General features: G+C 38.9%; 1 protein-coding gene and 1 long non-coding RNA gene across 3 annotated transcripts in view; one reads left to right on the forward strand and one right to left on the reverse strand.

The window, feature by feature from the left end:
• Positions 1 to 27,092, forward strand: part of LOC124087807 (uncharacterized) — a 92,474-nt gene that overhangs the window by 15,855 nt on the left and 49,527 nt on the right. The window lies entirely within an intron of this gene.
• Ntrk3 (neurotrophic receptor tyrosine kinase 3) overlaps positions 77 to 27,092 on the reverse strand; it is a 389,370-nt gene continuing 362,354 nt past the window's right edge. Inside the window, exons 16-18 of one of the 2 annotated variants that reach the window (XM_046436872.2) lie at positions 24,490 to 24,531; positions 19,718 to 19,876; positions 77 to 16,450 (exon numbers count right to left, since the gene is read on the reverse strand). In XM_046436872.2, coding sequence (XP_046292828.1) covers positions 16,265 to 16,450; positions 19,718 to 19,876; positions 24,490 to 24,531 — 387 coding nt within the window. In that variant the 3' untranslated portion in view covers positions 77 to 16,264. The remainder of the gene's footprint in view (positions 16,451 to 19,717; positions 19,877 to 24,489; positions 24,532 to 27,092) is intronic. The other variant, XM_046436880.2, reaches the window with a different exon arrangement.

Raw genomic sequence — 27,092 nt, forward strand, 5'->3', positions numbered from 1 at the left:
GACTTGCCAAAAGTTCAACCTACCTTTAAGTTTAACACTTTCCTACCACAAAATGAATCCAAATAAACCAAGGACATTGTTGTTTTATACTTTATTTGAGAAGAGACCCTACATAAACTATGTCAGGAAGATACAGGTTTACACACAATTTCATCAATCAATAAATGGAGTTGTTAACATAACATTGAAGATATGATACTATGAGGAAGACAGACATATGACTAAGGAGTATTTACAACTCTCACATATGATATATTTATATTGGAGATGGATATATACATATATACATGTACATGTGCATATACATACATATTTCCATACATACACACACATATATACATATATATGTATAAAATGTTTTAAAACAAAAACCAAGAAGAGAGTTTGCCTTCTTGTAGTAATAGACCATTTGAAAGTGAAGAATGGTTGGTTTTCATTAGTGTCAAGGTATTAAATCTCTGCCCCCACATTTAACTCCAACACCCATAGATTCTGATGAAGACACGTGTTTGCCTTGGGATGAAAGTGTGAGGGTGAAGAATGGCATGATGGTGCGGGGCTGAGAGTAAAGGACATGCACAATGGAAGAAATGACCTTTGGTGATACCATTAAATCATCCTTTTGTATTAAACATAAATTATTAATACAGTTTAAAAAAATAATTTTCTGTTTTCTTTTGAGGTTGAGGAGGAAGGAAGGGTGGGAGGGGAAATAGAGAAAGGGTGGGCACTTGCCTTTTCAACACATCCTTTAATATCAACTGAGAGCACATCCCCTCTACCCTGGGGCCATCTTACCAAGTTACTTTTTGTTTGTTTGTTTTGGCATAAAGGACACCTTCCCATACAAGTTTTACTTAGACCATGAACCTATTTTCCAAAGGCAAATGTAGTCATTATTTTAACTAGATCAGTTCCCCAAGACTTGCCAGGATGCAAATAAAGTTAGCACAACCAATGGATTCATTTGTTATCAAGAAAAGGAATGGAAGAAATAGTACCTCAAGGAAAAGGTACTATAAGTTAAACCAATTTTACTAAAAAGGTAATCATGTATATTAACAACTTTGAGATCCAAACAATAGTATAGAAATATGATCAGCACTTTCCAGTGGCCTGGGGGGGAAATCAAATGAACAAGTGTCATGAAGGAATGTATGTATAATAAAAGAAAACTGAGGAATAATCAATTGAGATTAAAGTAAATGACATAAGTTGTAGTTGAACGCAATTCTTCTGTCAAGGTCTTCACCAATAAATGATGGCTTGGCAATACCATACCCACTGTTAAACTTTCCCCAAGCCAACATGGATTTGATTAGCTTGGCCCAGGAACAGGCATGCATACATATCACATGTGTCCCATATGCCATACACATTGTTGTTCTGCAGTTGCCATAATCCAACTAACTCTTCAGATTGCCAATATATTTACACAAACATTGGGAAATACACACAGACGCATGGGATCAGACAAGATATAATCACTTTACAGATATTTAGTACAGAAAGCTTAGGGAAAGGGCATGGAAATCAGTTACAACAGCACCCAAACTTCATTTGCAAAATTCCTCTCTGAGAACATAATTATCTTACTAGTGCACTGAAGTAGGTACCAGCTGATTTTCCAGATATTGAAAGTTTGCTGCACAACATCAGCCTAGAGATAAAGGGACATGTAATGTCCAGTAGGAAAGAAATCAGTGTATATCATTTACACAGCAATAAATCCTTCATTTCCCTTGAAATAAGATATGTAAAGTAGCACTTAGTTTAATACAAGTTTTGTTCTGCTTTAGACCTAGCTGTAAAAAGCCATTCATGCAAAAAATTACTTCCAGTTTTAGCTGGATGTTTAAAGGACACTTCTCCTGAAAACAAGTCCCTTTCACTTAGGGAAGGGAAAAAAATCCCACCCAGGACAGCCAGTGCTGGCCAAGAGTGGAAAATACAAGACTTTGGTGTTTGCAGGGCATTTGCCTTAAGAACCCAGAAGTAGCACTGAGCTCACCTCTGAAGAGGCAGAGGGCTAGAAGTGCCCTTGAAAACTTTAGGAATTTTTCCAGAAAAAGTACTGAGAACTTTTACAGGATTTCATTCTCTGGCCTGTTCCCTCCTGAGGCTTCTAATGGCATCACCTCTATTTCTAAATGTGCCTGCTCTCCATTGCCAGTTTTGGACCACCTTTGCACTGCCTAGCAGTTCACTTGTTCCATTCATGGTGAGTTTGCAAATCCTTCCTCTCTATACTAGGGAAAGATTCTCCTTTATGAGGCTTTCTTATAGCTGTTGGTTCTTTCTATACATATCCTTCCTCAAATAGGATTGTTCTTGATTTAAATATAAAATCCAACTCCCTTATTTCAAAAGACAAAAAATTCTAGTAGAGAATTTTTGATCCTATCCCTCAGAAGTCCTCATACAAATAGTATGGAGAAACTCATGCCATGCCCCTTTCTGCATGGTAAATAAGAACAGCAAATTAAGTTCATTCAAGAAGATAAGGAATCAAGGGAAATGAGCTTCTCCTCAGACCCAGTCCAAGGTCAAAAGAAAAAAAAATCACAGTTTCATTGAAATTTCTCCTCTGAGATGTACTTTGGCCTGCTTCTACTACCTCATTTATTATTAGAAGGAATCTCTCATGATGTTCTAGCACTGATTGTTATGAATTATGATAAGCAACACTGAAGGAGCAGAGGAAGTAAGAAGAGGGTATGGTAGAGCAGTCAGAGCCTTGGGTATTCCAGCTGCCACCAAGATGGAGTTAGATATATCTGACATGTCTGAAGTATAAGGCAGCATTTAAGATGAAACCTGCAGTGACCCCCTTGACTTCCCAGCATAAGGCCCATCCTGACATAAGCGGGGTAGCAGTGCTGCTGATTGATCAAGGGAAGAAAATGCTGCTTCTGAGATGAGAGCTCTGTTGCATTGTGGCATATGAAACTTGGCTAATCACAAAGCAAAGGAACGACATGTGCTTCTGCTGCCTTGTTTTTTCCAGTGCACCCCTTCCATTCTGGCCTGGTGACAGGCATAAGGACCAGTCTTACTGTGATTGTTTAAGGCAAGAACAGCTGACGAAGAGCACTCAGGGATCAAAAGTGGATTCTGAGATTCACAGCAATGTCCTTCCCCGAGTTTCCTTCTAACAATAGCATCACTGAGTCCTTCTCTATCCTCAAAGTTCCTAGCTTCTGCTCAACCACTATGAAATACCGTCTCCATATGCACACCCATTCAAACATGAACTTATGTGGGAAATATGCATATTTTTAAAAAGTGATGTCCAATAAGCAATTTCCTATTGGAAAATTTACAAATCAACGGTTCCTTATAAAGGCTTTTTGCAAGGAATTCCTCTCCAAAAGTGTGCCCTCCACTGTGAGCTAAGTGTTTTTTCAATACTCTGAGTCAGGACATTGGCCCAAACTCTGTTTGATACCAGCTCAAGAACATGACAGAAACAGCTATTCCAGATTTGGGATTAAATATGCTTAAGAATAAAATCTTCCAAGTTAAGTTTCAGTGGATAAGAAGTAAAGGAGAAGTCTGCCCTTCTCTGGAAATTCCATCAGGATAGAAGGCCTTGGTTGAGCTGAGGGCGTGTTTGCTGTCCCTGGTGCTGAAGACAGATAACAAGGAATCATGGCAGAATTTACACTCTGGGATGGGCAAAGCCTGAAACTCTGCCTGTCAGACTGAAAAGTCTTTCAGCAGAAGCTGATTCTAGGTGACAGGCATTCAAACATGTTCCAAAAGTCGAGTTTTTGTGCCATCTCAAAAAGAAAAGAAAAAGAAAAAAGAAAGCCCTGAAACTATTCCTGTGGGAAAAAATTAGCACTGCCAAAATTCTGATGGGGAAGCTCACTCAAACCACATTTCCCTTCAAGCCCTATTGGCATATTCTATCACACAAATCAAGAGCCCTGCCCCTTTAGAAAAGAAGTCAACAAACAGGTGCAGAATAAGGGTCTACAGGCACTGCCTACTGGTTTTGTTTTCTTGATACCAATTGCAAATATAGGCTTGATTTGGTTCACAATGACTGAATGTTTCTCAAGGAAATATATGGATAAAACTTCTCCTTGAAGCAAAACATGGGCCTCTGAATTCCTCTCCAACCATAATTTCAGAAAACCTGAGCAGAGTCTTACTGTGCTCAAGAGAGTCTAAATTCATCAACAATTGCTTCCTACTTCCAACCTCTTTCCCCTCTCCCTCTCCCCTACCCACACACACACACACTGCTCAAGAAGTGAAATCATCTTGAAAAAGAACGTGACTCTTTCCTGAGCAGTACACAAGTTTTGTCAGAGAGAACAGCACTGCTGTTTCTTCTCACACTCAAAGTGAGAATTTTCTTGCCCTAACTTGCTTTCTCTTTATTTTTATTCAAGAATTCCCTTGAGCTAACCCACTGTGGCCCATACACATAATAAAGAAGGTTTTTGATACAGTAGGGTATCAGAAAAATGACACAGGTCATTTTGGAATTGCCTTCAGCTCCAGTGGGCTTAGGGGAGACTTTGCTTTTAGATGTGAATTATAATCAATCTTCTTTAGCCTTGGAAAGGAGCTATCCCAGTACCCCCCCACACACACACCAAAGGCTATGCTTTCAGAGACGGAAAAGAAAACAGCACTAAAATAGGTTCCATTGTTCCTACAAAATATTAGATCAAACTTTCCATATCCAGTGAGCTATTGCTCAGATGATACCTCTGGGATCCTTAACTAATCAGTCTTGTCTCTTGGAAGTTACACAGTAAAACAGCTTGTTCAGGGCAGGCCTTAACACTGCTCTGAAGAAGCTCATCTCTTCAAGATTATCAGAATGAATTATGAAGCATCACACTGAACTGGCTTGCCTTCTTCATCTCACACATAATTTAAAAACATAACCCAATTTGGATTCTCATTTCAAAGGTAGTTGGAATACTATCTGCCTGCAGGACAACTAACTGCAGGGGAAAATCACCCAGGCAGAGGTCCAGAACAGAGGTGTTGCTTTCCTGTCTAGAAAAAAACAAACATGGAGTCCAAGATAGAAGAGAGAAGCTGAGATAGGAGGAATTTGAGTGAAACATTTATGACTTCCTTAGGATTTTGGAGACTCAGGCTTATTCTGATTTCTCTTTCAGTGGTCAAAATCCTTTAAGGAGAAAAAAAATGTACACAGCATTTTGTCAGATAAATTACACCTGATTAATTGGTATTTGAAGGTAAATAGCATTTGAAAAATTTAACGAGCCAAGTAGTTACCATTGCAAGGTACTTAAAATAGTGGGTGGTGTCACAAACACCTGGGATTTTTTTTTAGGGGCTGTGAATGACATCACTGTTATAACCTCAGCAATCCAGTCTCAGGATTTATTACCTAGGGTTTTATTTTCAGTCGGACATGGTCCTCTGTGGGAATCCTACTCACACCTATTTGTTACGCTCAGGGCTATTAGAAGAGTGGTCTGGCATTAGGTCTTCACTGGAGCAGCTCTTTCCACTTAAGGTCCTTCACCATGTATGAGCCACTGGCCTTAGAATGCTTCAAAGTCATAATCATTCCATATTAGCCTCACAATCCAATTGATAGAGGAAGCTTCATACAATTATGCTCCAAAGCATTGTGTTGGGGGAAAAAAAAGCAAAAACAAGTGTTAAGGAGTTAAAAGGAAAAAGAGGTGCCATTTTACTACAAAATGTTTGGGATTCAAAGCCTGAAAATAAAAATCTATGAACATTTCCTTTTCAACAACAGAGACAAATGAATAAAATATCCATGTCTACTTGGACTTTTTTTTTAAAGGCATTTTCTGTCACCAGATGCTCAATAGTGATTCAAAGGGGAAAATGCTAATGACAAAACCTCTACAAACCAGATGCCAGGAGGGATTTCAGGAGGGTGCACCTCAATATACAACACACTTCAAAAGAGGCTCCGAGCTTAGCACCCAGCAGGATGGTGCCACACTTAGCCACCCAAGGGGCAAGCTCTGTCTGTGAGGCCATGGACAGCTCACAGATCACCTTGACAACCAGGATCTCATCTAGGGCTCATAATAACCCTCTGGGACAGGCAGGAGGTTATTAGTACGGCTTTTTGTGTGTGTGTAGATTAAGAAACTGAGGCACAGAGGAGGCAGGACTTTTCCACAATCACTCAGAGAGAAATAGGAACTCACAAGATGTCTGCCTCCTGGTCTCCTTACCCACCCCACCACTTTCAATCTGTCATGTCATCATCGACAGCATTTCAAATAGACCCCCAAGTCTTTCCTAAGGAAATTTTTTTTAAAAAAATGGAAAAAATAGAAATCTCATTGAAAATATTAGTAGGGACAAGAAAAAGAAATAAAATTAAACTACACCCAGAGTTACAAGGGGGGAAATGGTATTTTCATAAATAAGGGTTAGATCAGTCATGGTAAATATGTTTTGAATAGTAAATGCGATTTTTGTTTTTCAGAGTCATTGAAGGGGCAGAATTGCAGCATCAATTGATGCATAATGATTTGGGGAACAAAAGGTCTCGTCTCCCAGCTCTTCTGGTGATGTCTCCTACCTCATTGTTCCCTAGCATTTTAAGTTCGATTCCATTCTGACAGTATAAAACTTTCTGGTACTATCACAGTAAATATCTCATCTAATTGAAGGAAAAAACCTATTAAGATTTGGATGCTGCTCCACATCCGTGTGTCAATATTACATCCACTCCATTAAATAGATAACCACTTGGCTGACATGTGGAGCTCTTAATCCACAGAGATATAAGAGACCCACACTTGTAGAAGCCTCGAAAAAAAAAATGAAAACCATGGTCTGCCATTTATCAGAATATTCAACAGTCAGAAAACAAGAGAGGAATTTGAAGAAAAATGATTGTGGGAAGATTTGCCTTTCCTAACCAACCCAAAAGGATGGGCTGAATTCAAATATATAGACTACGGCATAATAATAACATCGCTGTCCCAGAGTCTTGTGCAAATCAACTGATGAGGTATTAATGAGGAGCTAATCACTTGGTCCATAGAGCTGGAAAGAGACTGATGGATGGCTGGAGAACAAACTTGCTTCCTACTGCAGAAAACAAGGCTAAATCACAAGCCTGGGTGATGCTCACATTAGGGAAGAAGAAAATGAACTCCTAGGGTTTTCAGAGATAGGACCCCTAAGGGGTTGTGTGGGGAGCAAGGGAAGGACAGAAAGAGTGCATAATTTAGAAAGGGACAAGGAAAGAAAGAGCTGCAAAAAGGGAGAGGTGCAAGAAATAAAATGAACATAAGACAAAAATGACTGTCTGTCTTCAGAGTGGAGATATTTGGAAATTTGTTCTAGGTGGAACCTTGATGTGATATAGTTCATTGCTAAGTAATCCAGGCCAGGATAAGAAAAAGATTGGTTTGCCCCCTCACTGCAATCAGAGAAACAGCATAGGCCTGCAACCAGCTCCTAGCTGCAGGCTTTCAACTAAGGACATTCCCACTGTGCTCCACGCTCCACAAAATTGGTGATATATGCACAGCTACCTCGCCCAGCAACACCCAATCCAACCTGCTTGCTTCTAGCCCAGTGCTCTTCCTGTACCCCACACTTACCCTTTCTCTTCACATTGTAATTCAACTGGAATATTTGAGTTTTCTATCTGAGTAACTATTTTAGCCCAAAGTCAGGTCCACCAATCAGCTAAAACTGATGGGCGTTTATGTTTGCAATTCATAGTTATTATGCAGGCAGAAATTCATCACCCTTTTCCTCCCCAGAAAATGAATTAAATCAAATCTGAATCAAAGCTGTTTGGTTTTTGTTTCTGAAAAGAATAAATACGTAAATAAAAGTAGTCCTGCCTTTAAATACAAAGATTTTGAGAAAATCAGGAATTTGTCTCAAAAAAAAAAAAAAATTAGCTTTGCAAACAATCCAAAGTGCAGAAAGTGAAAGGCTCTGAATTGATAATAAAGGATAAGGAGAGTTGCAGTTAGGCTTAAGAAACCTCACAGGTGGTGCACATTTATTTGCACATGCATGCACACAGAGATCAATGGAAGCAACAAACATGGGACATTGTGGTTTGAATACCAAAAGAATCACTGAAGTATTTGTGTGCATGTATGTGTACATATACATGTAAACAAGTATCATAATATAAATAATTAAAAAGATGAATGTAGTTTGTACTATGTGAGTTTGAGAATCTAATACAAAACACAACTCAGATAATTGCTTTTAAACAGCCAAGACTGCCTCTTACGATTGCTAAATTACTTAAGTCCAGAAATCTATTTTCCCAGTCAATAAACACAATGTACTTAGCTGGAAATTTTCAATTCTTCTAAAGAAATATCTAAGAATATATGAGGAGATTCTTGTTAGATTAAAGACACACAGCAAAGTCGGAAACGTAATTTGAAAGAGAATCAGAAGAAGAAAAACTTCAGAGAAATGTGTTCTCCAGACTTTTGGGTAAACTGTTCTAAAATCCTCAGGTAAATTTTCAAAATTGTCTGTGATCATGTTGAGCAACTTCACTGAGTTTGAAGGTGGCTGATAATAAGCTGAAGGCCTTTTCTTGTAATTTTTGATGTTAGTAAAGGCCTATGTTTGCAGAGAAGTCATGATCTCAGCTTTGAAGTTTCATCTGGCTGCTGCACCTTAATATGGCATCACACAGTGAATTATAAGGGGTTTTATTCATTCTGTAGCCCACACCCCTTAAAGAGAAAACACAGGTTAGCACTTACAGGATAGCTGCATCCTCTGCCACACAGGAAAAAAAGGAGTTGAGGCTGCCTTTCCTGCAAGGGCCAAAGGAAACCCCTGCCAAAAGGACGAGGCCTTTGTCCATCAGTATCCACTCCCTCACACCTGACTGTGGTCATGACCTTGTTGCATTCAAACCCTGAAGCCCTGAAGGATTGGGGGATCCAGAGTGGAGCTAACCAACTTAGGTCACACTAATTCTTTATAAATCATTTCATCACTTTGTGCAGCATCAAGATATGCTGCAAAACTGTTTGTCATCAGAGGAGTGGTTTTCATGCCTTGATGTGCAGTCCCCTCAGGGGAAAACCCATATGATGACAACCACTGTCACTCTGACCAAGCACTAAAGCCTGGCTCAGCACCATGGTCAGAGAAAGGTCAAAGCTCCCTCTCTTGGGGTTGACCCCAGCTGTGGCTCCCCTCTTCTGGAGGCTAGAAGTTCATGGATTGTGAGAGTGGTGGGTAGGGAAGAGGGGGATGGTTGCTGAGGGTGGGCCACCAAGGGCTCCAGATGGGATTTACAGAGACATGCCACATGCATCTCAATGAGTTTTGCAGTAAATTTCACTGCACAGAGGTTAATCTAGATGTCAACATTGTCTGACAGCACTGAAATTACTCCAGGGCAGGGCTCCTTCAGAAGTCTTAATATATCAGTCAATTCCATCCTGCCTGAAGGAAATGAAAGTTTTCTGCTTTGTGTGCCGAATCATTCGGCGCCAATTTTCTCACGGTTTGAAGTCCAAACTGTTTGTGGTCCTGGGATTCACCTCGTATTAAGACTTTTACAGAGTTTGAGAAACTGGATTGTCTGTCCCATAGAAACAGGAGGATAAGAACTAAATGAAAATGAAAAAGCAAAAAGAAAAATGAAAGAAAATCTCTACTGAAATTTACTTCTGTACTGTGGACAGCAGAAATCAAATCACCTAGACCAGGTTTATTTTTTCATTCCAGAGGTGGGTCCTCAGGGACTGGGTAAATATCAGGTGGCTATTGAATGCAGATACAATATGGACATATCTCCAAGAAAAAGAAGTGAATATGTCGTACTATTGATCCAGATTTTTAAAGGTGACTTCCATGAACTCCTCTTAAATGAAAGAATAATTATCAGATTTAGGACTGAAAATTCATATTTCTCATTGGGTTTAGTGAATTCTGCATCCAAAAGAATGTCAGAATACACAATAGTTGTCTGAGCTCTTAACCTACCTTTGTCCCTGAAGATAGGATGTATCAATTTCTGATTGCCTCAAATTAAAAGAAAACAAATTCTCTTATTAATGCAAAATGAAAAAGCAAGACCAGGTGTCTACATGTTTCTCAGAGAAGATGTTCAATAGGCCTTTTCTTGTCTGTGTTATCCTAATGTGTGTTCTATTAGAACTTCTAGCTTTGTCAGTTGGAAGTATCTCTTACAAACTGTGAGTTTGGACCACAGTGCTACACACAAAGCAATGGATTCCTGGGTGATCAGAACATTAAGAGAAGTTACCGTCCCAACTCTTTATGAAAGGGAGAGAACCTAGCTCACTGACTTAAGACATCATCTCCTATAGTAAATATAAAACCAGGCCTTGTTTAAAACTTGGAATCTAGTAGTTCACTGAAAGGATGGGAAATCTGAATCTCAGTACTTTGATCAAGAATTTCAAAAAAAAAAAAAAAAAAAGAATTTCAAGTACTCTGAAGAAGCCTTCAATCTCCACAGAGCTCACAGAAAAGTGTTTACATTGGCTCACTGAGACTTGGGACAGAAAGTGGCAACGTATAAACAATTTATAGACAGTCAAAAAAAAAAAAAAGAAAAAAACAACCCTGTGTTTGGGGAGAAAGCACCAGACAAACAGAAGCCAAGATTCAGGTCCCCAGGGCAGAGCAACCCATGGGCAGAGCAAAAGTCCTAACACTCAGTGCAGTCACATAAATATTCACCATACCCAACATGGCAGCAATGCTTTTCAGAATGATCAGTTATCAACATCTCAGTCTCTCTGTCCTGTCATCTGCAGAGATGGTGACGTCACTACCAACTCCCAATCAAGATGCAGTAGAAACAGTTCCTTTGTGGTGATCCATCAGACAACCAGGAGAGAATGATTTTCAGATGCTCAGAATGTTACTGTCAACATAATTTAATTCAGGGAGCACCAAATGATCAAACTTAACAAGAAAATGATCAAACTTTACAAGATGACAGACTTCCCAACAGAACCTTTTTGAATGACTCTGATGCCAGTCAATCTTTGAATTTCTCATTCCTAAAAAATATAAGTTGCAAAGAGAACCCCAAATTAGAATCAGTTTTCTGACTCCAAGCAGGCCTTCTTTGAAGGCATTCTAATCCAATACAGCACACAATGTGTATATGCCTATATGTCCCTTAAGAAGATACTCTGGGGGTTTTCAAGCAATTGAAAGATTTTCGAAGCCTATCTTGATGTTTTAATACTGATGCAAAAGTTTGGAATTTCCCTTTAGAACGTATTAAGCATTGGCTGAAAGAATTTATTTGAATTCAAAGAGGCAGCAGAACTCAAGGAACCAAAACCACAATGACTACAGCACTCAATGCCTAGACTAAAGGTGTTGTTTTTTGTTCTAAGACAAATACCATTGAGTATTCTAGCAGTTGGTTTCTAACCAAAGCAAACAATAGGCATCTCAGAGGCATCTCAAGGCAGCTTTCTGGATTGCTGGCATATGGGCCTATTCAATAATCATCTATAGACATTTCTATGCTCCAGACTCTCAGAAAAGCACTGGAAGGATCCCAGATTTCAAGATTTTTCATTGTACTGACTAAGTCTCAGAGTGAAGACCATACTATTGTTGTTTGGTTCAGAAAAGGAGAGCAAGGAAGCCAATAGTTCATTCCTGAATGAAAAAGGACTTGGGTAAAGAGTCTGAGACTTCAATCCCACCCTCTTTCCCACACCTTAATCCTTTACAATTAGCATTTAAAGATAAAAACCTCTTGTTTTTTGACTCAAGAGTTCAGATTGCTAGTGGTTGAATGAAAGGTAGGCAGGACTATCTTCATATCTTAGAATAGTTTCTGTCAACTTTGGGTGTGCCCGTGTGGGGTGGAAATAGGTGTATCAGGTGCAAGGTGGCCTCCTTGGTAGAGTACAAACATTGGGTCATGGCTTGTATGCCTGGCTCTCCCAGCCAACGTCCCTCAAACCTACCAGTCATTAAACCTTTTCTATTTCCCTTCTATAATCAATTTCTTGCTACTGGTAACTTTTCTTCCTCTCCCTTCAAAACCTTCACTTTCTCTCTTATTTCTTTTTCTCTCTCTTATTCCTGACAAACAAGCTTGAAAAAGCAAAAGCAAATGGAACCACATTTTTAAAAAAATTGAAATGAACCCTAAAAATATATATTCCAATTTCTTAAAGGTCTCAGATGGAAAATTTGGTAATCTGAGAAATCAGCTGATTTAACCAAAGTCTCCTGGGAAACTAAGAACAAAGCCAGGTCTTTCCTGATGTATTCTGTACACTCTTGGCATGACTGACTGACTGTCTCTTCTAAGTGAAGTCTCACCCGGCCCCAGAAACTGACTGACGACTCTTCTGTTGGTGTTGGTTTCTGTAGTGTTTAGCACCAGAAATACTTGCACTAGTGTATTCCGCAAAGTAGGTATCACCAGGGAAGAACATTAATGTTCAGCCTGAACACAGAAGGACTAGGGACCCTTTACCTCCAGTGGGCAGCCTCTTTCCAGGGATAACATGTGCATGATTTGCTGATAGAGGAAGCACCAAGTCCTTTGTCTGTTGACTTGAGGAGACTTAGTGACCCCCAAGGTCCACTCACAGTTCCAAGATCTAGAGAGCAGCATTCGGTTCTTGAGTGGACCCTTGGCCATGGCACCCTGTTCCAAAGTGGACCACCAACAGCAAGTCACTTTCACTCAGTCCAGGGGGGACCAGGTTAAGGATGGCACTGCAGGGTGATCAGCCTGGGCTCCCTGGAACATTCACCAAGAGTTACAAAGAAGCTGGCTTCAAGCTAAGTTGACAGAGTTGATCTGGCATGGTCTTTTAAAGTGTATATTTGGGTATGGGAGAGGAGGATGGAGTAGACAAGAGAGGCGATATTGGCCGACGGGATGTCGTTTCAAGACTCCTTTAACCACATTAGGCTCTTCCAAAATAAATAAATAAATAAATAGACCTTCAATACTGCTTTTCTACTAGGTAGAAGGCTAGGATAGGGAAGGAAACCAAATGTTTTCCCCCAGTCTAGAGTAGTCTCAGAAAAACTTCAGACTCTCACTTGTTGTGTCAGGAGTGCAAAAAAAGAGAGGCTTCTCTTCTAGAAATCCACCCAGCCCAAGCCAAGAGTATCCTCAGCAGCAACTCCACTCCACTATGCAAGGCCCAAGAGGCCCAGCAGACCCAGAAGGCCCAGGATTCCAGAGTGATGCTGAGAAAAAGTGACCCAGCAATTAGACACTGTTAGAATTGAAGAATTCAGAGCTAGAAGGGGGTTGCAGATTAGCCAGGGTACCCCTGAATTTGAAGACACAGTAAACTGAGTCTTATTTGTTTTGCCTCAGTACAGGAGGAAAAAAAAAACGCACTCTGCACACTCCTAGGTCCCCAGAGTGCCCAGTTTCCATAGCCCTATGCTCTGCCTCCTTTACTCTCAATTTTTTCTTCCTTTTTTTTTTTTTTAATTTTAACCTGTCAAGGTTAACATGTAAAGTATACTCTACACAGAGAGGACAGCAGGGTAGTGAGTCTTCCTAAGTCCCCGTCTCCAGTACTCTCTCTTGTAATCTCCCATCCAGTAGATATTTATGGGGGACGCAGCAAACTAATAACCCCAGTGCCAATGTGGAGGCCTGTGGACTAAGACAAGGGCAAGCTGACAAGTTTGGTATCCTTCCATGCTCCTTGTTCTCCAAGGAATTGGCTTCTTTCACTTGGCTACGATGCAGTGCACTGAGTTAAAACTCTAGCACACCCCTCATTGTTCACCAGCCAACCCATTTATTTTCCCCCTTCTTCTCACCCAGTTAGTGACTATGAGGCTCTAGAAACACACAGCCCAGACGACCAAAGCCACACTGTGTCTCTTTGGGGAAGGATAAGGGAAAAGAGCAGCAAGAGGAGCCTTGGAACATCCCTTCTCACCAGAAGATACTTTTCCCTAGGCCCCCCACCCCCAGGTCATTCCCTCCCTAGACATCTTTCCCTTGGTTACCCCAATCAAAACCAAGCTGTGCAGTTCCATCCATCATTCACAGCCCCAGCACTGACCAAGGGCCTCATGTGGAGCAATTTGTAGAACAGAGAAGTAATTGCTGTAGGATAACAAAAGATTCTCTTAAGGTGGTCAATCCAAAGAACTTTTCCCTAAAGTCCTCAGGGGCTAGGCACACACCGCACAGCAAGAAGACCTATACTGAACTCCCAATTTACCGAGTCCTTTTCCCAGTCCAGCTGAGCAGCCTTACTGATCCCTGAATCCCAACCGTGGCTACGATCTGAGCACAGCTCTTTTCTATTTGAATAAAAACATTTGTGGATCTAAAAAAAAGAAGCAAAGCTGCAAACACATCACTCAATCCTCAACCCCCACCAAGGATGCCCACACTTCAGCTGCCTTCAGCTGACCAGGGTGTCCAGGTTGCATATAGTCCCTTCAGTGGGCAAGGAAAAGGACAAGTCAGAGGCTCCCAGGAGGCTTCAGTCAGGAAAAGGTCAGTCCATTAGGTAGCTCTGTGCTTGGGATGAGGCGAAGAGGCCAGATTTCCCCAGAGGGGTACATTCCCTCCTCTCCAGCAGGAGGGCTCTGTGCAGCTAGGCTGTTGACTTCTACTGGCATTTTGTTGTCATGTGTCAGAGAGGCCCAGAGATCTGCTCTGTTGCAGTCCTTGGCAGCAGCCTGGAAGGCAGTGATTCCCCTGGTGCTGGGGCAGAGGGAGCTGGCCCCAGTCCAGTTGCTTCATTTTCCCTCCCTGGTCAGAGCCCAGTCCTCATTAAGATGCCAAGCTTGTGGCATCGGCCACTCACTGGACACCTCCCAGAGAAGCTTCAGCTCCTCCCCTCACCCCCAGCCCACAAAAGCGATTTCTCAGTCCTTGCCTTTTCACAATAGCTCAAAGGCAGATGCATCAATCCTTCCAGGGGCTGGAAACGTGAGGAGCATGCCAAGGACCCAGTGCAGGTGCCAAGTGGATTCTTCCCTGCTGGCTCTTGCCCATGCCACTGCCTGGCCTCCCTGGAACACAGCACTGCCCCAGGCTCTCACTAAACCTGGATTCCTTCCCTGGTAGTGGGGTTCACCCAGGATTTAGTGAAGGGACCACGAGGTGGGCTTTAGGAGCTAGGAAGGCAAGAGGAGAAACAGAGAGAACCCTGGGGACACACCTAAAAATGGCCTGTAAGCAACTAAGTCTCTGGCTATTGGAACCCTGCAGCCTGCTGTGTCTACATTAGCAGACAACACAGGGAACTTGTTTCCTAATCTGCAAAACTGCCCAAGGGCCCTGAAACCCGGATGTGGGGTCAAGGAGTCTTTCCAGTGATAGAAAGATGGGTGGCAGTGCCTCGTCAGGGTTCAGATTTCAGCTGTTATGTATATATATATATTTTTTTTCTTCTGTGGTTAAGTCCAGAAAGTCCAGTTCTTTAAGTTCAGAAGATAGAATGACACATCCCTTTCAAATCTAGGAAGGAACTTGAGCATGCTTTACATCCAAGTCTGCTCTTGAGTGGTTTTGTGGGGGAGATGTGTGTTCAGTGTTTACCCGTAGGCGCCATCATTGATTCCCAAAAGCATTAGGACTATACTTTGTAGAATGGACAAATCAGAAAACTGTCCTGAAGTGGAGGAAAGGGAGTTAGGGCATGGAGGTAAAGGGCAGGGCCAACTTGAGGGCCCCGGTCTTCCAGTGTCATTTCCTTGCTGAGCACAGTTGTAGTCTGCGTATGCACCTATACTGAGTTACAGGAGTAACACGCATGTGCAGCAGTAATTGATTCCACCCTGGCTCCTCCCATCCCAAAGTGAAGATTGTCTTTCTACGTGGTCCAGGTCTCCTGCTCCAAAAAGCCAGAGCTGAAGAAACCCTGGCCACAGCTTAAGTCAAGGGAATTTTCATTTGCGTCAATAATATTTAAGATTTTCTGAGTTGTTTGAAGTCTTTATAGTTTTCTGTATCAGCAGCTTCTCTCAGGATTAGAGAAGGTATTTATTTCTCTGTAGATATAGATAGATAATTAGATATATAAATATATATATACGCCAAACTGCCTTACAAGATTTTTTTCATTCTTTCTTCTTTCTTTCCTCTTTCTTTTTCTCTCTTTCTTTTTTTTTCTTTTTTCAGTGTTGTATGTGTAGCAGGCACTTGAGTTTATATGAAGATGTTTACTTCAGTCAAGGATGGAAGAAAGGAGTTGTGAGGTGGTAAAGGGAGATGTGAGGCAGGGAGAGAGGAGGCAACAGAGTATGAATTCTTGACCACCAGCCACCACTAGCCGAGAATGTCCAGGTAGATTGGGGTGGCCTTCCCCAAAGCATGGAGGATTTTATAGATCTCCTTGATGTTCAGCCGTTGCTGTGGTTCCCTCTGCCAGCACCCCAGCATGATGTCATACACCTCTTTGGGGCACACTCGGGGCCTCTCCAAGACACGACCTTGGGTAATGCACTCAATGACCTAAAAGAGTGAGGAGAAAAATGAAGTTATATCCAAAGCCCAGCCTTGGCCCTGTGGCTTCTACCCAGCAAAAGGCAAGGACATCATAGTTCAGCTTCAGTGGAAAGCCCAGGTGCACACAAGGCTAGGCTGATTTTTTTCATCTCTCTGTGTATGGGCTGGACAGGGGCGCAAAGGACAGCAGGATGGTGGAACCCATTCCTGTCCTTTATATTCTACCTCTTGGACCAGGTCCACCTGGACATTGACTCTCCACATCCACATTCCCTTTTACTTAATTCTTCCTGAGCAGTCTTGAATTTCATCTGAATTGACCGAGTTGGGTTCATTTTTGGCTTGCTTGATGAGATTGACTTCTGACCTGTCCTTTCCCCTTTTTTGAGCCTGTATAACATTGAAATCACTTAAAAGCACTCTGCATTCCTGGCCCCTGCGTGCCTACCTTTCCCTTAGCTTCTTGGCCAACTCTCCTGTTGGTCAAAGCCTCTGTGTATATCACCACACTTGCCTCTGAGTGTACATTCCTATCTGAGCGAGGCCCAACCTCCCTTCTCTTTTGCGTGCACCCATGTACCTTGTGTCTTTTAATGTCTTTAATGCTAGGTCTGACTGATTCACCACTATCTGTTGGGTAGCAATGCAAGTCAGTTCACCCCAAGGGATTTGATCATCCTAGAATGTAAAGTGGGAAATAAATATCTGCCTTGACAACCTCCTAGGAGTGTTATATTAAGGACAAATGAGATTAAGAAAAGAGACTGGATGGCTCTACATACTGAGGCATTGACCATATGGAGAAGTGGGAAGAGAACAAATAATGCATGGCTGGACCAACCTCAGCAGGCCACTTTAGAACTGTCTATAATTTGCAGTTCATTTCCCATTCCTCAAAGACATTTTTTTCCTTTGTGGTGCTAGGTATCAAACCTAGGGACTCACATATGCTAGGCAAGTACTCTACCACTGAGCTACATTCCTAGTCCAGACACTTCTTCACTAATGCTGATGACGTGTATTCTCAAAGTCTCATCTTCTAGTTTGAAGGTTAATTTTAACTTCTCTCTCATTCTACCACCATTAGCTTTGAGCAATTTGCTTTCCCTGAAACTCAGTTTCCACATTTGAAGATTGGTAGTATGATAAAAATACACAGAATAATCTCTAACTCAGTAGCTGAACAAGTGCTGTTTCCCTTCTCTGCCCCTGTTCCCCTGTAGTCAATTGGGCTAGAGAACTGCTTTATTTTTTCTTTGATATCTTCCCATGCTGCTTAACAGGGTCTTGTCCTGGGTTTTGTCTCAGGTCACTTTGACCTGGAATGGGCTGTCAAACCATCATTGTGTCAGAATCCTCCTGGTCCTATTCACCCTGGAGACTGCAACAGTTCACAAGGCTCATTCTTATGCCGCCACTGATTAAATTTCCTTCTGGTAGTAGAGCCCCATTTCCACTTCCTGTAACCGTCACTTCCATGAAAAAGAATCCAGTTGAAACTGCTACAGCAGTTGCTGATGCTAACATCAAAAGCACTCAGTAGTGTCTCTCCATTATCAGTAACTGCCAGTGCCTGGCTGCTGTAGTGGGTGGAGGCTGGGAGGGGGCTGAGACAGGAAACCTGCCTTCAAGGCCATTGCCTCACCAGGCAGTCTTAGAAGACACCACAAACACCCTGTTAGTTACTATGAATCGCTCAGTTACCCAGGACAAATTTTCTGCTAAGACCAACAATACCTTCATCCAGAGCCTCTCTTTTCTCTGGCTACCAAACTACATGGAAGCTGTGTTCAGGTGCATGCTGAGCACAAGTACCTGAAAGTTTTCATATGTGCTCCCCCCAAGGAAAACATTTTTTTTTGAAGCACCATAAAGAATATGACATATTCTCTTACCTTATTTTAAAAGGTTATACAGTGTTTTGTCCTACTTTGGTAAATGTGGTCAGGCCCCACTGAGCTTCTGAATAGTAAGATATTACAGATTTAGAGAAATGCCTTCCTTTCAGTCTTTGAAATTCACTTAATTAAGTGGTCAGGACATAGGAGAGCACAGATGAATATAGCTTTCAAGAAGAAAGAAACTGTCCTGAATATAAAATAAGATTTCAATACTAAAAGGTCCTAATGTTTACATTTTCCCAGAAAACAGAAGACCATAAAAAGAATTGCAATGTATTATAAGTGAGCTGGGTTGGGAGACAAATCCCCTTCAGGTCTATGAACTATACTGAATCCCCCACAGGCAACATGGCTCTGGTCTACACTCAACTGAGAAGCATCCTGACAGGTTTGGAAGCAGAAGGGTCCTGTGACCACAGCCCAGGCTCTGTCCCTGCTCCTGGGGTTCCCACCTCCAAGGCTGTCTACTCCAGGATTCCAAACAATCTCCCTTCCTTAGTCCTGAATCTCAACAAGTGTTTCTGTGAAAATTATTAAATTTCTACAGCTATAGTGCTTAGGAAAGTGCCTAGTGCTAAATGTGAGCTATTATTAAAATTCATTCACTTTCATTTTTATTGTTATTTAAATTAAAATTATAAAAATATTGTGTGTTTATTATTATGCTTACTGTTATGACTTATTTTATTCCTAGAAATTCACACAGCACTCTCTCCATTATATGCACTTGACTTTCTCAGTTCACCATCTTATACATTGTTGGGGCTGGTGTGCCTAAAACCCTTGGGGACCCAGATTCCTTGGGCATACCCGGTAGTAGGTATTTCCACAAGATGGCACAATTGAAAAACTCATTGTTGTTCTTTGTTTTCCTTTCCTGTCTTGGTGAAACACTTGTGATTTTTAACTGTAGCAGAACAAATAAAACCATGACTTTTATCTCCATTTAGACATCTGATTTCATGCCCTTTTGACAATAATACTATATTTCTTATGGCTACAATTTTTCCCCACTCTAAATCCCACTCCCTTTTTCTTTTCAAGTACCAGGGCTTAACCACTGAGCCATATCCTGAGCCCATTTTTATTTTTCATTTTAAGAAAATGGAAAGGGTCTCACCAAGTTGCTTAGGGCCTTGGTAAATTGCTGAGGCTGGCTTTGAACTTGCGGTCCTCCTGCCTCAGCTTCCTGAATCACTGGGATTACAGGCATGTACCACCACACTCAGCAAGCTTCCCCCTCTGCTTACTTATGTCTACATCCATTCTGCTGGCTCCAAATCCCAGCTGATGTTTTGTACACTATGGCCAATTCCTGGCCTGAGCTACAATCTTTCCCCCAATCAAGATTCCTGTGTGCCCCCCTTTTTACCTCTGTGTTTGAGAGCTGAAACCATGGCTGTTTTCCATAGGTGAAGATCTCCCAAAGGATCACCCCGAAGCTCCACACATCACTCTCTGTAGTGAACTTCCGATACATGATGCTTTCAGGGGGCATCCAGCGGATGGGGAGCATAGTGTGTCCTCCCACCTAAAAAGGGTCAAGACAGAGGCACAGAGAGTGACCAGATGACCAGAATCAGTCACGTCTTTCTGTAAGCTTCATTTTAAGATACAATCTCTCCCATGCATCATATTCTAAGATAGCTACTACTTGATGCAACTTGTATCAGAGGGTGAGTGGAGACACTGACATCTGAGACTAAAACACTGGAAGCAGCTAGAGTAGCAGTAAGAAATAACACCTGAAGAAGGTAGTTTCCTTGATACTAAGTGTGAAGAAAGACCACAAGGTGATCTGAAGTGAGAGAGAAGGTTTCAGAATCCAGTGCTACTATAAAAATCTTAAAATCTTCTAGAGGAAAGTCTGCAGAGTCCCTGAGCAAGCTGCCCAGTATCAAGTATTTGCAGACATCAAGTTAGCCTTGTTGGCCAATGTGGGGAGGGCACAATGTAGTCCACGGGCATCTCGTAGGTAAAACCCTGACTAGCTCCTACCTGTCAATCCTAAATTTCTTACCACATTTTGGGATTTCAAGCCAAGGGACAGGGAAGTTCCAAGAGCATGGAAAAACCACATACTAATAAGATATCAGGTGGAAAGAGGGAAATAATGACAGTTTTTAATAATATCTCAAAAGTCAATAAGGAAGACAGTCTTTAATGCGGCCTAAGAAGACTATCAGCCATTTGTGGATTTACTGATCTGAGGGCAACAGAAAGCCACTAACAAGAGCCAACATTCAGGGTATTTTTTTCCTTAAAAGGATGTCAGGGAGAGCCACGTTTCCCAGCAGGTCGAGAATATTAACAGCAGTGGAAGAAAATTCACAACATGTTTTAAAACTCAGGAAGTAACTGCATCATTATTAAATACAGATTCAAAAATTGGAACATTGGCAGATACATGGAATTTGTTGATGCAAAAGTGCTTACTATTGATAAAAAAAGAGTTCTTTATAAATGTACTGATAAACAATTAACTCAAAGTTTTTATTTCTGAGGTGGATGAGCTAGAGGAATAATAATAATGAACATTTAAAGAATGATTTTGGAGATGGGCAATCTTGTTTCTCTAAAGTGAAGTCATGTTTGCCTTATCCACTTGAAGTATTTTAGAAGATAACAGATAATAAGGGTTTGCAGAACAGTTGTTTTCAACCTGGATTTTATAATCAGGAAAGGTCTATATCTGTTTTAAAAACAACTGAAGATATTTGTTTCAAACAAGCAAAGACAGAAATTTTACTACACACAACCCTTCATTAATAAAGCAGAAATTAATTGAGGATATATTTGAAAAAAAAAAAGAGAAAAGAATCCAAGATAAATAATGACTTGGAACATTACGAATAATACAGAGCAAATAAGCTACAAGAATGCAGCTTAAATTCAAATAACAGTTGCTAATTTGGTAGTAAAAGGTAATACTACACTAATAAGGGCTTTCTATAAAATAGAGAAAAAGTAAATAATAATACCAATAATGCTAATAGTACCACCACTGTTACTACGAACATCTATCTGGAATGAAATTTCCATATAATTTCAACCATAAATGCATAAAAGAGTATATACAGAAAAAAATTAAAAGCCTGATAAAGGAAAATCTGCAAAGTCCCTGAGCAAGCTGCCCAGTATCAAGTATTTGCAGACATCAAGTTAGCCTTGTTGGCCAATGTGGGGAGGGCACAATGTAGTCCACAGGCATCTCGTAGGTAAAACCACAATTAGCTCCTGAATTTCTAAATTTATTATTTAGAAAGGAGGGGAAAAGCCTACAGATACTGATCAACGGTTGATTATGACAGTTTAAATGTGCTTGCTAAAGTTTTAAAGCAACTTCCAGAAGAATAGAAGTATACACCTAACTTCCTAACCATTTTCAAGAAAATAGAACCAAAATCTTTAATCAATACCAAAAAGACTACAGAAAGAGGAATAGCAATAGTTAGACCACAAAATAAAAAAGAGGTTTAGAATTATTACTGTAGACAATAAGTAAAAACAGGTTATAATACCTCTTAAGTGAGAGAAAAATTAAGGGTTAAAAAAAATCAGGATTCATGTTATTTAGAAAAGTCATATCTAAAATAAAATCGCAAAAAATACTAAAAATAAAAGAAAAAATACAAGCAATAAAAGAAAAATATAATCAACCTATATATGCATATACACAAATATATAGGCATATATTGTGTATGCCTATATATGCAAGTACAAACACATATACTTTTGTGTATACGTACATACATATATATGACCAATAATATTACTTTTATTGATTATTTTTATTTTTCACATGTGTATATAAAAACAGACTTCCAAATGTCAGGTATAAGTTGGAAAAAAAGTAGTTTGTATCATATTTGCAGTATACTTAATACTTAATATCATATTTAAAGATGGAAAAATTTACTATTTTGGTAATCATGAATACTATGCTCCAATTAACATAGCAACACTAAATAAAATATGTGTGTGTATACAGTATACACACACACACACACACACATATATATACATATATATATATATATATATATATATATATATATATATATATATATAAAGTAAAATTGGGCTATAAACCCAAACTAACAAACCTATCATTATAATGGAAAATTAAAACACTTCTTTCACAAATTAAAATATCAAAATGACAATATAGATGAAAAGACATTTTTTAAATATGAATAATGAGTTGTGATGGATAAATATGTGTGTGATTGCTTACATCATTCAGACTCCTTAAAAATAATTACCTTAAATTAAAATATTTATAGAAACCAACCACATGAAAAGCCTCAAAGAAAATCTGAAATTCTAAGAGAAAAAGATAAAGAATAAAAACAAAAAACATTTTCTTCATCAAATAAAACAAAATAGAAATTAACAACAAAAGTTTAATTTTTTAAATGGTTCTCTTTGGGCAATTAAAAACCTAATAAAGAAAACATAAAAATAAAATTTAAAACTATATATTATAATATTAACTAATGTCCTATTCATTAAATCCTGTGGAATATAGTGAAAGTAATTTGGAGGGGATAATATAGCATCTAAACACTATTTAAAAAATAGTTAAAATATAACTAAACTAAATAAGGATTCAAAGTAAAAGACAGAGAGACCTAAAAACAAACATAGGAAAAGTAAAAGGCACTAAATAATAAAGCCAAAATAAAATGAATATGGATCAATTGGTATCAAACAAAACAGAGTAAAACAACCAACCGAAAAGGGGAAAAGAGCAGACTCGGTCTGCACAGTCAATTGCTAGTTCTTTCAAAAGTTATATAAATGTATGGCAAGGTTAATAAGGGATACAGAGGAGATAATTTGAAATACAACAATAATTTGAAAATAAAGATTCAGTGACTGAATCTAATGTTTACTAGAAAACATTAATGAAATGTAGAAAACATGAATATAAAAAACATTATAATTCTAGTAAAAACTCTATATATTAAAAAATCATAGGTTCAGATGGTTTTATGATTGTATGATTGAGTTCTACTACCATTTTCTATCTTATTTATATTTTTCCAAAGCAAAATATGACAGAAATGTTCTCAAACCACTTCTGTGGCTTGAATATTTCTTTTTTTTTCCCTTGCTTTTTTTTCCTTTGGCTTGAATATTTCTGATAACAAAATCAGTCAAGCTTAACATGTAACCTTAAATACATAAATACAGATTTTTAATCTATGTATGTATAGAACTATCTCTGTTATGAATAGTCTCCAAATCTGAATGACACATCAAATCAGCAGCAAATCACAGAAATCCCACACTATAATTGAAGAATGTTTATAACAGAAATGCAAGAATGCATCAACATTAAGAAATCTGGTTTAATTTACTAAATGGAAAATAAAAGAAGAAAAACCATCCTTTGAGAAGATGCCAAAATTTTCCAATGCCCTTTTGTGATTAAAAGCCCTAATCCCTTAGTAATAGAATATAACTTCCTTTATTCAGCACACTAAATATCATACTAACTGATAAAACCTTAGAAGCAATTAAAAGTATTATAGACTTAATAAATTATCCAGATATAAAAGGATAACCCATGTCAGTAGCAATGACTTCAAAATGCACTGGAAAATAAATTATTTGTACAATAGCAACAAAATATTTAAAACCCTGAGACATAATCCTTAGCAGAAAATATACAATTCTATTTAAATAAAAGTATTGAAAAAAAACAGAAAAGACCTAAATAAATGAAATTTTTTATAATTCCCTCAAAAAGAAGACTCAATATCACAAACATCTCATTCCTCCCTCAAAGTAGTCTAAAAGTTCAAAACAATGTAGATATATACCCCAATGGAATGGTTTATGGAAATCAACAACATAAATCCAAATTCATCTAGAGTAGTAAATACTTGATAAAAACTTGTTAAAATTAGAACAATGATGGAGATTTGCTCTATGAGCAAAATATTTTATTGAACTATGTAATGAACACATTGTAGTTTGGCATAGGGATAGACAAATTTATTAATGGAACAAACTCGAGAGTCTAGAGGCAGACCCATATGTAAATATTGGAGTTTAATATATGAAATGATGGGTTAGTAATTAAAGTGTTGGGACAATGAACTATTCATTAAGAAAATACACTTAGATACCTACCTCACACCATATACAAAAATCATTTCCAGATGGATTAAAGAGCTAAACATAAAAACAAAACAATAATAATATTAGAAGAAAACTTACAAAAGTATTTGTATAACCTCAGGAGTGGAAGGCCTTCCTACATAAGACATATATGTTCAAGAAGCCATACAGGATAATATTTTGCAATATAGCTTATTAAATTAAATACATTTGCATGGCACAAGACAAAATAATCATAGTTAAAAGACAAATGAGAAAATATTTGCAATTATGTAACAAACAAGGAATTAAAAAAAAAAACATATAATACAAAGTACTCCTTCAAATTAGTTAGCAAACACAACCAACAGAAAGAAGAGTAAAACAGACGAACAGATGATCCACCAGACAGCTACCAATAGCCACAAATGTATGAGGAGATGCCAATTAAAACAACAAGAGACACATTTCTGAATGTCATTTGAGAAAAATGGAAAAGGATGTATGTTATCTGGTGCTTGAGGGATATGAGAATTAGTCTTCAGTGCCACTGGCAAGATTGGGACACCTTTTCTGAGAGCAAATTCTTTTAGAATCTGTTCACACTAAAGGTATAAGTGCCTTTGACCAGCAATTCATTTGTAGGTGTCTTAGGAAAAACACTTGCTCTTGTAGGTGCTAATATTTAATTGAAGACATTTATTTTGTTGTTTTGAAGCGCAAACAATAGTATTCACTAAAGGTATATTCAATGGTTAAAAAGGAAATGGCAGAGCTATGTGTACTGATATGTAAGTATGTCCAGATATATCAAACGAAAATGCAAGTTGCTAAAAAATATATTTGAGTATTCTCATTCCTATAAAAATGGATATATGCATACACAAGCAAATATATAGTACCGTGCAACTTGACAAACACATAGAAAAAGGTCCTGAAAACTAGTAAACTGGTGGTTTTCTCTAGAGATGGAGGTGAGAATGAGTAGAGACCAAAGGAAACATTCCAGATTTCACTGTCTGTATTTCTGTACTGTTAGAAATGTCATGATGATCATGTATTACATTTGAAATTTTAAAAACAATAAAAGGAAATAATAACATGAATAAACAGAAACCAGTAGACCAACTTTAAGTTCTACATCAAAAGATAAGTTTTTAAAAAAAAATTATTTTTGATAGAATATTATAGAATGATTTATTGCATCTGATTTCTTCATTAAAGAAAAAAGTAGCAGTCAGAAATATAGGAACATTACCCTTGATGGACAATTGTGAATAATGGAGTCCTCCAAAATGATGCTGGTGTATGTGTCATTTGATGATTTTTATTTACAATCCAGAAGATGTATTACAAATTGAAATCTATAAGTTTACAAAAAGGAGAAATTCAAGTGTACTGGATATAAATTGTGATGAGCTTAAATGTTTGGACAGAAAAGTATTAGAAGGGTATTAACTGGTCACAGGGGAATCTTGATAAGATTCTCGCCGAGCAGCACCAGCAATGTGGGCAAAGTTTATACTGCACCCTTCCAGGAATGAACTAAAATATTTCAAGAGGTCTGTGATACAACAAAAACAGCAATAAATTGGTAGTTCAAAGCCCTGGATTTTGATCTGACTTTTGACAAGCACTTAACCTCTTTGAACTTCAATTTCCTTATCTTCAAAATGGGAGTTAAACAACAGTCCTGCCTAAGGTGATATTAGGTCGCAAAACCCATGAAGTGCAAAGGCGTACCCACAAAGTACAGTAACTGCTCATTGTGTGTTTCTTTACATGATATATGGCAGCATAACAACTCTCATTTCCTAGAGTTTTCTGATTTCATGTAAAATTCAGTGCTGCTTTCCTTCCAAGGTGACCTCCATCATTCTCCCTCATGAAGAAACCCAGTCTGGGAAAGGTAGTATTCAAACATTTCTTATAAAAGTTATTGACAAATATCCCCATGATAAAACCAAACCAGACATAAGTTAGCCAAAAATCAGTCTTTGTAATAAGAACAATATGAGTTAATTAATAATGAGTTCTGGACACTGCATACTGCATTCCTTATTCATACAACATTCTCCAATAGACACCTCTACCATCCCTGTTTGACAGAAAAAGAAAATAAGGCACCTTTTCTAAGCATTGAATAAGAAATGTTAGCCAATGATCTGAGATACCTTAAGGATCTTAAGGTAAGCCTTGAAACAGGAAGCGTAAATTAAAAGGCTCAGGAATAATTCTAGCAATAAAATAAGCACTTGGAGAGAAGCAGGGCTTTGAGTTGCAATAGGAAAGACCCCCATGCCTACCTTGAAGGATGCCTTCCAACACCCTCTTCCAATTGTTCCAACCTCACACACAATCCCAATGAGGACAAGAGATACAAAACTCTGGAAGGACTTCTGCTCAAGAGACACTTTGCTAGTGCTAGAGGGTCAGGATGCTCAGGTTGTTTAGATGTCTGTTTGGAGGAATTAAAGGGTTATATAATCTTAGCACAAGCTCTCCTTTCTGTTTTTGTCTAGCCAAGACTGGGTCTAGCCAGGATTCATTAGGGTCTTTGCTCCTTTGAATTACCAGGCATATTAATTCCAGAGTGCAACCCCATTTGCTGCATTATTAAGTCTGTTTCTCAGAAA

The sequence above is a fragment of the Marmota monax genome, unplaced genomic scaffold (assembly GCF_021218885.2).
Source record: "Marmota monax isolate L192 unplaced genomic scaffold, Marmota_monax_Labrador192_F-V1.1 WCK01_AAM20220418_F8-fsc00005, whole genome shotgun sequence".
NCBI lineage: Eukaryota > Metazoa > Chordata > Mammalia > Rodentia > Sciuridae > Marmota > Marmota monax.